The following is a 13,392-nucleotide window of genomic DNA, read 5'->3' on the forward strand; positions in this document are numbered from 1 at the left end:
TGTCATTATATTCTCTGTTCAACATATTTCACATATATTAGTATAGAACAACACTGTGTATATTTTTAGTACAGGTCTATGAAAAAGTGGGAAAGGTGGAACTCATCCTGAAGAAGAAAGAAGCTCTGTCTTGGAAAAAACTTGGGCAGCTGCTGGAGAGCCATAACTCTTTTGTCATACGTGCAGACAGAGGTAATCAGTTTTGCTGTCACGGACAATTTCCACATGTCCTCCCTCAATTGGGTCGCCAACCCTCCAAACCAGATGTGTGTGTGGGGGAGTATGTGTAGGAAGGAGAGGGAATCTCTCCTCCCTATGTCCTCCCTTCCCCATTCTACTGATGGAAGAATCCATTCCATTAACAGGGGGACACTGGCTGGATTCAACCCCATATGTTTCATTTAAAGGTTGTGTTTTATCTGTAGTTTCTTCCTCTGCTTGGATTGCAGTTGTATTTTAATTTAATGTATTTTTATATGATACTGTGAATTAAATGTTAAGCTGCCCTGACTAGTACATAGACACTAGAAGGATGAGATAAAAATTTCTATATAAATCTATAACTAAATGTTAAACCCATTAACATTAACTTTTCTTCCTAGTGGTCTATAAATGTCATGCAGAGACTAAAGCATCTAAATCTATGTCAAAAATACAAATTTCAAAAAGGATCAAGAATTAACCTGTTGCATTCAGCTGTGTGATAACTATGTTTTATATTGATAGCCACTCCTTATCTGATATTTAGTAATAGCAGAACTCTTGTTGCTGTTGCTATATCAATACTTTTTTTTAAACACCACTGATGATGCAGAAGAATAAAATGCTAGTATGATATACATTGTAAGTGTGCATGCAACTATTTTTCATGCTTTTGGTTTGAATCCACAGTTTTCGTTCTCTTCTCAGAAAGAGAGTCCTGTTAACTGAAGAATCTTTTCTGTAAATGTTGGATCTAGTTGATGTTTAAGAATGTGAATATTTGAGTATTGTGAATTTAATTACACTTTTTATATGTTTCTAAGGTCTATACTACAGAAAATGCAGATTGCTATCGAAGACAGATGTCAGCCATGACACTAGACTCTTCTGTTTGATGTTACCACCACAAACTCATCTCCAGGTCCCAGTTGGGCACCATGTTTACCTCAGACAAACCATTGGAGGTGATATAGTGAAAAATCTATTGTAGAATAAATAATTCTGATTTTTAGGAAACACACCAAAATGGCCACACATGTTGATAACATATTCCTTCTTAAGTGAAAAGTAGGTAATGCTCTGATGTTTCCTCAAAGGTGCATACTATGCACCTAAAATATATTTTTTTAAGTATTCTTTTAGAGCAGCGATGGGCATCTTGTGGTCCTCCAGATGTTTTGGACTACAATACCCAACATCCCTCACCACTGGCTATGGGAGTTGTAGTCCAAAACATCTGCAACCCCCCTCCCCCGCTTTAAAGTATTTTCTGTAATAAAATATGTACTACTTTTACATATTCTGTAATAAAATATGTACTACTTTTACAGTTTTGGCTTATATTACAAAAGGTAATGGTGAAACAGCTGGAAATAAGAAAAACTTTTGTCACAGCAAAACCATTTTAATCCTGTATGCTTTTTTGGAGAAGACTAATTCATTATCATTGGCAGTGGTTATAGATCCACAAACTGCTTTTGAAGAATAGCAGAAAACCTAAGAATACAGCACTCCAATCCTTTGGAAAACTGAATTAGAATATTTAACAGGTTGACAAGTTTTATATAAAATGAGATAGGTGTGGTGCCTTAACTTAATAAGGGAAATACTTTAAAAATACTTTCAAATCTGTTGGGTTTTTTACAAAGCAATTTCTAGAACATTGGTTATCCTTTTGCTTATTGTGTTCTTGTTTGGAGGAGATGACCTCCAGAGGTTTCATTTCTTGACTCTTATTTGGTTCTACTGGAACATAAACAAAATTATTATAAAATTACCTATACAAAGAAATGGCAGGTAGATCTAGAATATTCTGTATTAGAGAAAAGCCTTTATTCTATTTTCACAGAGTGTTATACCTTTTCATGATCTCAAAGCACAATTTTGAAATGGTTTAAATGGGAATTAAGGCAAGTCTCTGCATCTAGATTTCAGAGGTGTTGTGAATTTTGAAGGTCATATTTACAGTTCTTTTAAAAGAACAGTTAGATATGAAATGACAGCCACAATTAAAAGAGCAATGTATTTGTTAAAAGCACAAGGATGAATACATCACTGCTGAACTGTAGCACAGCAACTTATAATTATTTTTAACTCCAGGAGAAGAGGGAGAGGCCACAGCCAGTAGAAATATTTTATTCCAGAAATGCCTACAAGCTTTTTAAAAAGTCCATTTTATGATATTCAGAAGTAATTTGTTTTTAATGTTTTGTTCATAAATGGCAATGTGTCTATGTGGGAAATTAGATTTATCTAGGAAAAGGGGATGGGTCTACTCACTCCAAGGAGTACCATATGTACTGGGAAGTTTTTCATTATTTGCAATATCTTTAATATTCTTATTCTCAACATTGATGTCTCTGATTACACTAAAACTTCTTGTAATATTCTGTTAATACTTAACATTCATTATTTTCCCCTGATTTTTTTGCCTTAGGCACAGAGATAGTGAAGCCATATACTCCAGTGTCATCTTCCTTGGTATCAACATTCAAAAACCCCTCTCACAATGATAAGACGCATATATTTTTCATGATCAAAATTTACCCCAGTGGATTATTCACACCAGTACTAGATGCTCTGGAAATAGGTAAGTGCTTGTTTTCCCTCTCAGGACATCCTAAGACTGTGACTGGGTTCACATAACACAGTAACCCACACTCAAGATTGAATATGGGTTGAGTGTGGGTTGTTGTTGAAATGTGGGTTGTTGTGTTGTCTGAATTCAGCAATGCTAACAAACTATGGTTTGTTAACCATGAACAACCCATGAAGAGAACCCATGGTTTGTTGTTGGGTTGTGAACTGTGGGTTGTTCGTGGGTAACAAACAATTGTTTGTTATCACGGCTGAGTTCAGACAACATAACCCATGGTTCAGTGACAACCCACACTCAACCCATACTCAGTCTTGAATGTGGGTTATTGTGTTGTGCGACCCCTGTCAGTATGTGGTACTATACTCCAAAGGTATCTTTGTAAGCTGCTCTGGGAGCCTTTTTGGATAAAGAGTGGGATTATAAGTAAATAAATAAATCTTTTTGTGAAACTTTCTCTCGAATTTTTTATATGTTTTCAAAATACATTGATATGAAAATTATATAACCAATGAGACATTGAAATGTGGTTTATCTGAAAATCCAGCTGCAAATTTTTCATGAAAATTCTTGATCTTTTACTAAAGAGTTGTGGCTATAGAATTAGAATATACTACTTCTAGTATGAAAAAAACATGAATTAATACAAACAGGTTTGTTTTGGTGCATGAGTATTAAGAGCTGCATTATTTTCTTCTGTCTAAGGTGTTCGTGCTATTTGTGTTTTCTTCCACAGGGGAGTATATTTCTGTGAGTAACCCTGAAGGTAACTTCATGATGTCACAAGTTGAAAATGTAGAAGATCTATTTTTACTGGCAGGAGGCACAGGATTCACACCAATGGTCAAATTGCTAAACTACTCTTTAACTAGTAGCAACAGTCTCAGGTATCTTTCTGTGCTTATGACAAGGAGCTGCAAGTGAATTTTGTAGCTCATTCCTAAACTATTGGTGTGTCCCATTCCAACTATGTATGTACTGGCACAATAACTTTTATGGTAATTTATATGATTAATTTTTAAAGGCTATATAAGCTCAGAACTCCCTTAATAATTCTTTTGTTATGTATACACATATGTTCATCCCTGTAACAAAAAATAGAACATTTTAAAATGTGTTTATATGGAAAATAACTACATGAGAATTTCAGAGAGTTTTCGAATAAAGCTGACATCTCAGAATGTGAACAATAACATCAGAGGAATAGTTAAATCACATTGTATAACAGAGCTACACTAGGAACTTTTTCTATAACAAAACCTTAAAAAAATGGTTGTGTATACTAAAATAATAATCTCTTCCCCTAAATCTTAAACAGTACACTCTGGCATGTCTAGCAATTATGCCATATTTGACAAGTAGTTCTTGCTCTGGATATGTTCCCATTAGCAAGAACATTTAAATATAATGAGCAGACATTCTTCTGAAGCAAGATAGTATTTTGCAGTAACTGCTCAGTCTTTATTGTACAGGAAGATTTGGACAACACTGAACAATATTACTGAAAGAAACCCATAGTGTTGGTTCAAGACTTTGCTCCAGCTGGTGGGAACGGCTCCTGAGTGGAATTGTGCTCAGTGGATACTCCCACTGGTGGAAAGAAGACTTTTTTCCCAATTCCTACTTCCCTTAGAGCTCTCCTGAACTCTGCTCCAGATAGTTTGGGAACAGTCAGGAATATTGTGGAAGATCAGGCTGTAGATTATAGAGGGAGTGGGAAATCAGCAAGGATCTCTCTGCTGGATCACAGAAGGTGAAGTCTGGATCCAACTCATGTTTGTTGAAATGTTTCTTATTATCTTGTGATTCAGAAGCTCTTAACTGTATAATGGGCACAATATAGAGAAGGTTAGAGATACCTAAGGTTCTTGCTAATGTTAGCTGAACAGAGTGATGTTTTCTGTGACATAGTTGAAAATTTTCCCAAACCACATGGGTGGAACTTTACTCACGCAAGTTACCCTAAGAGTTGGGGCCATTAAGATTTGGCTTCTCCATAGTAGTCAAAACTACCTGACTAATTTATGAATCAGGGCTTGATTCAATTGATTCCATTGCCACTATTGATTCCCTGTGACACACCTCTGACAGAAAAGGTAGGGGTGTCTTGTATACTCAAGCAACTCCCCAGGTATTCAGAAAGTTTTTAAGGTTTTTCTTTCTTTAAAAAAGACACCAAAAATCTCCCCAATGAGGACTGCACATGCACAGATCCTGTGAAACCGCAGAAACAATTAAAAGCCCTGACAGTGATGAAAGCAAGAGGGGGAAAGGGCCGTTGTTGCAGAGGGCTCAGTTCCCCTCTCATTCAAGAAAGGCATGAGAGCGGGGAGGAACCCTCCAAGACAACATGGGGAGGTGGTAGTAACCCCATCCCCCAGTGGGCTGCTCAGTTTGTCAGCTGTACAGGCAGTCCCATAACCATCTCTTATATACAGTGCTATATTGGTTACTTATGGAGAAAGGAGTGTCCTGTGTGACCAGGTTGCTCCTCAGCCAGCTCTACCCCCTTTCTTTTATGATATTGTAGTACTTATATTTGGGGCTGGTAGTTGGTAAGTCAGCCCCACTTTCTATGCTCTACCACTTGGGTTGGAACCCGCCCCATCATACCATCTGTCCATTTTCTTTCCCCAATAACTGCTTTGGAGGAGGCTGAATCCACACCCCCTGCCAACGTGTATTATGGTGGATCCCCAGCTTGTCAGTATGTATCATAGCCAGTTCCCAGTTTTCTATCTCTTTTGTAGCTTTGAGCAACATACAGCAAAAGCAAGTTGTGAGCTCAGTGGGAAAGTTAGGAGGGGGCAAAAACTGTCTTGGGGTAGCTGGATGCTGTTGTTAACAGTCACCTCCCTATGTTGCTACACTATATGCCACCATGCAGCCAGTAAATCCCCTCTCTGATGGTGTCATTACGAAGCAAACAAAATGGCTCTCTAGGCCAGCCTTCCCCAACCTGGTGCCCTCCAGATATTTTGGACTACAATTTGCACAAGTCCCAGCCAGGGCCAATAGTCAGAGATGATGGGAGTTGTAGTCGAAGACATCTAAAGGATACCAGGTCGGGGAAGGTTCCTCTAGACACTTCCCCCTCCTAAAATGTTGTTTTTGCAGCCGTGGGGAAAAATGAGCAGCGATAGCAGCACAGCATGGATGCACATGGAATGAGGGCTGGGGGATGGTAATGGAGTAATCCTCCATTCCATTTAGTCCACGCGAATACCTGAGGTAAAGTAAATAAGTTCTCACTGCTTTTGATGGAAAACTTAGCTCTAAGGTGGGATGATGGGGCCCCAAGGGGAAGCTCCATTATCTGCCTCATAAATTTATTTTGCAGGACTTCCAGCTCGCGCTTAGCTACTTCTCCCCAGATTTCTGCACCTTATAGCATTTGTGGTATAATTTTTAGTAGCAAAGACCTTAAGGACAGGAGTAACTGGCCCCCTCTAGTGTAGAAAAATCTCCTAAAACTGCCCAGTAGATGTGGCATATAATAGCTTAGTAGCATCTAAATGTAGCTTCCATAAGAATTTCTCATGAAAATGCAAGCCCAAATATTTGAACGATTGGACCTGTTCCAAGGCATGCCCATCAAGTACCCAATTAAATTTTGGAGTCCTCTTCCCAAATACCATGATCTTTGTTTTGGAGTGTTTAACTGTCAGCTTTTCCTCTTTGCAAAGCTGCCCGAATTTGGCTAGCTTCCTTTTAAGGCCAATTTTATTCAAAGATAGAAGTACCAGATCATCAGCATAAACCAATATTGCTGTCTTATGATTAGCTATTGAGGGAGGAAAAAGGGAAAGGGAAGACATTCCAGGAATAAGATCATTAATATACAAATTAAATAAAAAGGGCACCAAAATACAACCCTGCTTCACCCCTCAGTTGATGTGAACAGCTTGAGAGAAGGTACCTTGTAAGCCAGTTCTCACCTGCAATAAATTGTCTTGGTGAAGTAACTGAATGAGCCAAAGTAATCTTCTATCAATAGTTGTGTTAGCCAATTTATACCATAGGCGCTCCCTATCTATTAAATCAAAAGCTGAAGAGAAGTCTACAAAGGTTGCAAAAATAAACTTGTTTGGGCCCTTTATGGTTTTATGAATTAGGTGGTGTGATACATAAGCCTGATCAATTGTGCTTCTACCCTTCCTAAAACCTGCTTGTTCTTCATGAATAATTGGTTACTGTCCCATTCATGCAACTTATTTACAAGGTATCGTGAATATAGTTTGGAGGCCACGTCTAGAAGACTAGTGGGTCAGTAATTGCAGGGATCTGATGGATCACCTTTCTTAAAGATTGGCATGACTATACTAGAGTGCCAACCTAAAGGAAGATTGCCAATTAAGTTAATATAAGTAAAATTCACTAGAATTGGAGACCACCAACCAACGTCTAAAACAAAGACCTCAGGAGCAATCATTTCTTCCCCTGGGGTCTTGCCAGAATGAAAAGTCAAAATCAAATCCTCTATTCCAGTAAAGGAGACAGGCCATCAATGCAGGAGATTGAGGGGTTTCTCATTCATAGCTGGATGTATATTTATACTGCTTCCAAAAATGCCACTGAAGTGGGAAACCCATGTTTCAGGTGTAATTGGGAGAGCACCCTCAACAAAGTTATGAGAAAACCCTTCCTGAATCAAATTCCAAAATTTAGGATCATTCCCCTCAGTGAGAGCAAGGCCCAGAGACTTCCAGTTATTGACAAAAAGACCCTTTTTCCTTCCAAGCAATGTTTTGTAATCTCTCCGTTGCTGTTGTAGCAACAAAGTAGCTTTATCAGCACCAATCCTCTTAATCTGCCTTGTTAGTTTACGCAGCTCCTTTTTCTTAGCCTTACATTCCCTATCAAACCCAAGACCGCGAGGTCACAGAGATTTTATCAGATAGGGTAGTGGTCAAATAAGGTCTATGTGCACCAATTATGTCCTGGTAAATCTTGCAGATATTCGTGGGCCTTTCAAGGGCATGTTGTCGTAGTTCTTGAAGCTTATCAGGTCCTTATATTAGAGGCAATTTGCAAGTACTATTTGAATCTTCTCTTGCCCTATAGATGGCCTGAGATTTTTAGATCTATCAGTGCCCCAGATTGTATTTCCTGTAATTTAAGATTCGGTCTAAGGGGAAGATGGTCACTTTCCGGTCTGTCCTCCTATTAGACACTGCACGTATGGAATAATAGAAGATGACCCCAATATGTAATCAACTACATGGGCCCCCTTATTGGTTATGTACATATAATACCCCCTTGAGTGGTCTAAATAAGTACCATTAAAACACACAAGCTGAAATTTAAAAATTAAAGAAAAAAGAGCTTGGCCATACTTATTAATTGTATTATCCTTTGAGGTATGGGGAAGACTTAGTACTTCCCCTGGTTCTCAACCTAGGGCTTTTTCCAGGGAACCGTCATTGCCCATCATGGCATTAAAGTCCCCACAGATTAAAAAAAGGTGATTAGGGTAGTCTGTGAGAAGGCTATCAAACAAGTGGAATCCAAGTCCACCAATTTATTCTTCCATCCTGCGATGTTCCATGGTAAGAGATGTTGCTTTATTCAATGTTCTCTGCTTATGTACAATATTTCTTGTGTATAATATTGTTACTAATGGGTGGTTTTAAATATTGAAGCTGTGATACCTCTTTTTTAAGGGCAGCGAAATTGATGTTCTTCAATAAAACAGAAGATGACATACTTTGGCGAAATCAGCTGGAGCAATTAGCCCTTAATGATGCGAGGTACTGATTTGCAGAAATCCACTTCCGAAATAAGCTTGTCATGCTTGCCTGGCAAACATTGAGACAGTCTTGTCTTCTGCACAACACGAGGCTACAACACAAGCCCATAGTTGGGCGGACACTGCAATCATGTATTTCTGGGGAAACAGTGAGCCTGTTCGCACGACACAGCCAGCTCATCGAGAGTTATTTAACCCATGATGAGCCACAGTGCATGTGGCTCCCAGTTTGAATATATGACCCGCAACAATAACATCGTGTGTTAGTCAGGGATTAAACAACCCTTGCATAACTGTACAACTAATCGAGGGTTATGACTCAGCTATGTTGTGCAAACCAGAACAGTGACATATTCCTTTTGTGGGAGAGCAGTTTGTCTCTTCTTTTGGGGTAGGTGCCTGCTCTCCCCCAGCAGTGCGAATGTCATGTTGCTGCTGCAAGACCAAAGGACTGCTGGAATACATGCAAATGCAGCTTTGTTGGACAGTACTGGTCAGCTTTGAACAATGTATATCCTCTGTAGAGATAGGAATGTGTGCACGGAGGGTAATTGGTGTGGTGGTGGTGAACAGATAATCTACACAAGTTTGCAAGGGCCCTATTAGTCAACCCTCCACCTCCATCACTTGGTGTTTTATACTCCAGTGTTGCGTTAAGCTCTGCCTGAATTTGCAGCGGTGTAACCTACAAGGCCTTATTTTTGTCTTCCAAATGGCTTTATGAATTATAATGAGGTGTTTGCGGCCGTGGAAGCGGCTGTCTTGCCCACTGCTTCATCTCGTTTAAAGTTAAGTGCTCAGCCCTACGTGACCAGCCTCATCGCTGCTCGATATCTAAACAATTGACTGTTTTTGTTACGCAGAGAACTATGTAAAAAAAAATTCTGTAGTTTTATGTGCCTCCTGAATTATGTACTGTGACGGAGTGGGGCGGCAGGGGAGTGACTTTCTACGTTATTTCAGTGGCAAAACACAAGGAAACTACTTTTCTCATTGATTTTGACCAGGAATATAGGAATCATATTTCTGCCTATGATAGCGTTTCCCAACTCAGTTTATTGTTAACAGCTGCTTGTGCAGTTTATGACATGTATTCCCCCCCCAATCAAGAATAGAGAAAAACCTGAAGATGCTAACTTTGAACCTGTCCAAGTGCAATGAAGACTGTAACATTGGAGGGATTAGATTTAGTCTCTCTCTATCATCCTGGCTTTCTGGGACTCCTTTGAAATGTCTGACCATTGGTACTAAAGCAAACTGAAGGGTGGTTCACACACTTAACCCAGCTGAAGACCTGCTTTGGATGGAGGAGCAGCAAGTCCACACCACTTTTCCACCAATATTATGCACAATACTGCCTTGGAAAGGAGAGAAACTATTATACAAATGGTCCACAAATACGGACCGCCTCACATGTGTATGTGGGGGGGCGGGGAGAAGAAACAGACACCCACTTCTCTCCACAAAGATGATTAGTTTGGTTCCAAAGACTACCCTGGACATTGAGCATTTGGGAGTATGAAGACAGGAACACTTGAGACCAAAGTTCATTTCTGCACTAATAGACCCAGGTCACATACCACGTCCAATTTCTGGGTTAAACAACCCAGGAACTGGTATGGGTGTGTGAGAGGAAGTGAGTTGCCTCCCATGCCCCTGCCACTTATGCTTTCTGCTTGTTGGGTGAACTCTGGTTTTTTTAACCCCTAAACAACCCAGAGTTCTTGGGTTTGGACATCACAAAGCAACCCAGGAACAGAGTGTTCCTGGGTTGTTTCAGAAACTGGCACTGGTGAGCACATGGGAGGCAGTGTACTCATGCCTACATGGCCACACCAATTTCTGGGTTGTTTAACCCAGGAATTGGGCATGATATGTGAACTGGGCCATTGTCTGATCCAAAGGCCAGTTATGTAGAATGCTAGCTTGAAGTGATGAACAGCCTGAATCTAGGACTAGCTGCGCTAGTACATCATGCTAAGGATCAGCCTCTCAACACTTCTGGCAGAGTAACATTGCAAAACATGTTTGCTTGGATCTAAAGTTTCCATGAGTGGAATTCCACTCATGGGGCACTCCTGCTTAAAGAAGGGCAGAAAGGGATTTCCCTCAATTCCTCCTCCTGTCTGTGGCCCTGAAAATCTGCTCTGAAGGTTTGGAGGATTCTCCAGAACAGTGGAGGACGTTTTGTGGCCGACAGTAGTGGGAAGGGAGAATAGGTGAGGCTCTTCCAGTGATTGCCTCCACTGGATCTCAGGCTGTTTTGCAAATAGAAGGGTAACTCTGAATCCAAACATTTCTTGCAGTGTTATGTAAGTGCTATAGACGGTTACTCTAGTGCACAAGTACTTAGGATCAAGATGCTACTTCCAGTTCTACAGGGCTTGTATTCATGTATTCTCCTTTAATTGGTATATGTATGAGACTGACAGGATGTAAATAGATTCTGAACGTCAAAAAAAACATGCATTTTAAATATCTTTGTCTTCATCATTCTATTTCCCAGGTTTGACATTCAATTTGTTCTCTCAGAGCCAAAGAAAGGATGGACAGGCAAACAAGGAAAAATGTCTCCTTCTCTTCTTTCTCAATTTGTGAAAAGAAGTAATTGTGATTCTAAGATGCTCATATGTATCTGTGGTCCATTACCTTTCATGGAACAAGGAATGCAGTAAGTGAAAGGACGAGAAATATTGATCTGTCACATCTTCTGTATCTTGCATGCATGCTTTTGACTTTTTAAAACAGATTTTTACTCTTGTGAGCTATTTTGAGCATAATTATGGAAACACAGCATATAAATTCACATCATCATCATGATACTTACATCCTGGCCATATCTAGGGTGGAAATACTTATACAGGCATTGGCTTAATCCCACATTTGAGCCATTTGTGAATTTTTGTGTGTACATATTAGAGATGGGGAGAGACCAATATGCACCAAGCTAGGGTAAACCAAGCATAACCAGTATGTGGCCTTGACGCCCAAGGTCCAGAGGAAGCAGGGGCATACTTGGGCTTGTGGTTGCGACCATTGCCTAGGATTGGGGCTCATCAGTTCTGGGCAAGCCTTTCCTTGGCCCTGTGATTTGCCAAACTACTGGATTTGTCTTTACGTGCGTCACTGTGAATCATGTTGATTACAACTTGCAGGGTAGAGACCTAACCATATGGAAGCAGTTTTTCAGCAGTTACTGTGTCATAGAGGCAATGTATTAATCAGGAATGAATTAAAATAGATTTTTAGTTGAGTGCTGTGATTTGTTGCGGACTTCCATTGAAAGTGCACATCAAGCATATGGGGAGTATCCTACGCTGCTTGAGCACTAGTGGGACCTAGTAATGGGAAGCTCGCAGTTCTGGAAACAAGCATAGATGCTTGTTTCCAGAGAGGGGCAGGTTAGTGGACCTGACTTGTCCCATTCCTTAAACAAGCGTTTCCACTCATTTCCAGAGTGGCTTTAGGGAGCCCTAGTTCCTATGCATTAGCAGTGGGTCCTGCGGGTGCAACAGCACTAGCGAAGGCGCAGTGGCAGTGTTGGATACTGCCTCGTGTGTGGAACAACTGTAAGCAAATCTATGTCCCTTTTCCCCATTCTAAATCTTAAGTGACTTGTCTGGGAGACTTTTAAGCAAATATTTTTTAATTTGGGGGCTAATGTCATAGTTAAGGGTGGGATTAATAATTCATCAACGAACTACTAATTTTTACAACAGGAATGTGCTGCACTAAAAAATTATGGTTGCCCTACTTTTTTATTCCTACCTTGGTGCATATTCCTGCTGGCGTACTTCCTAGTACATTACTGCATATTTGTTTTGTTTTTTGATTTCAGGTATCTGCAAGATCTTGGGCAGTCCTGTCAAGACATACATTGTTTTACAGCCTAAAAAGACAACTTTTAGGATCCCGGTTTGCACACTTGACAGACATATTTATTTTTTTTATTTGAATTCTGGAAGGGAAACGTTATGCATAAATACTTTGTTCTTTTTAAAGTAATTACTTGAATTCTGTCATCTGGGGTTGGGGGAATAATTTTATATTCTTCTGCTTTGAAATTGTATTTATTTTTGCTACAATGTAAAACTTAACTAGACTATTTTAGAGGTAAATTAGTGTGTGTTGAGCAGATATATGAATTCTGACCATCAGGTAAGATCTAGTAGCATCCTTTTGCACAGATTACTTCAGCTATATAAGCACCAGAAACCCTTTTTTTATATTAGAACTTCATTACTATAAAACAATGCTGGGCATCTTGTGGCCTTCCAGATATTTTGGCCTACAACTCCCATCAGCCCTAACCAGCATAGCCAGTGGTGAGGGATCATGGGAGCTGTAGGCCAAAACATCTGGAGGACCACAAGTTGCACACCTCCGGCTGTAAAACATCTTGTTAGTAATATAATATGCAGTTATACATTACATGGTTAACTCAGGAAAACAGTTGGTTTCAGTACAATCTTACTGATATCATAAAGCTGTAGTATTGTTAAAAAGTGTATGTTCTTATACATTATACGCAGAAGATCAGTTTTATATACTAAATTAGTTTTTGTATAAGACTAATAAAAACAAGAGAATGTTGCATTAAAATCAAGTGTATGTATGTACTTCTTACCCCTTTGCATTGCCCCCATCTGGATGGTCTCATAAACTTCTCAAACTAGAATTGTCTGACATCCCATATTCTTGAAGGCCGTCCCCGTCTTGAAGAAGCCCAGTGTCGCAGAGAAAATGGCTGTCTCCTATTGTAAGATACTGAGGTTCCAAAGTGATGGCTGCTTTGGAGATCTTGACCTGGCAACTCTTTTTCTGTTGTTTATTCAGAACTGTTTCC

The 13,392-nt window shown here is 39.7% G+C and overlaps 1 protein-coding gene across 2 annotated transcripts in view; it reads left to right on the plus strand.

The window, feature by feature from the left end:
- The window catches only part of CYB5R4 (cytochrome b5 reductase 4), a 51,844-nt gene extending 38,699 nt beyond the window's left edge, over positions 1-13,145 (plus strand). For both annotated transcript variants that reach the window (XM_084827028.1, XM_084827029.1), the window contains 7 exons: positions 70-192; positions 1,026-1,166; positions 2,639-2,791; positions 3,534-3,684; positions 8,461-8,547; positions 11,053-11,217; positions 12,385-13,145. In XM_084827028.1, coding sequence (XP_084683154.1) covers positions 70-192; positions 1,026-1,166; positions 2,639-2,791; positions 3,534-3,684; positions 8,461-8,547; positions 11,053-11,217; positions 12,385-12,439 — 875 coding nt within the window. In that variant the 3' untranslated portion in view covers positions 12,440-13,145. The remainder of the gene's footprint in view (positions 1-69; positions 193-1,025; positions 1,167-2,638; positions 2,792-3,533; positions 3,685-8,460; positions 8,548-11,052; positions 11,218-12,384) is intronic.
- Positions 13,146-13,392: the final 247 nt, after the last annotated feature.

This window comes from Heloderma suspectum, chromosome 1, assembly GCF_057233095.1.
Source record: "Heloderma suspectum isolate Gila_16-S chromosome 1, 16-S_ref, whole genome shotgun sequence".
NCBI lineage: Eukaryota > Metazoa > Chordata > Lepidosauria > Squamata > Helodermatidae > Heloderma > Heloderma suspectum.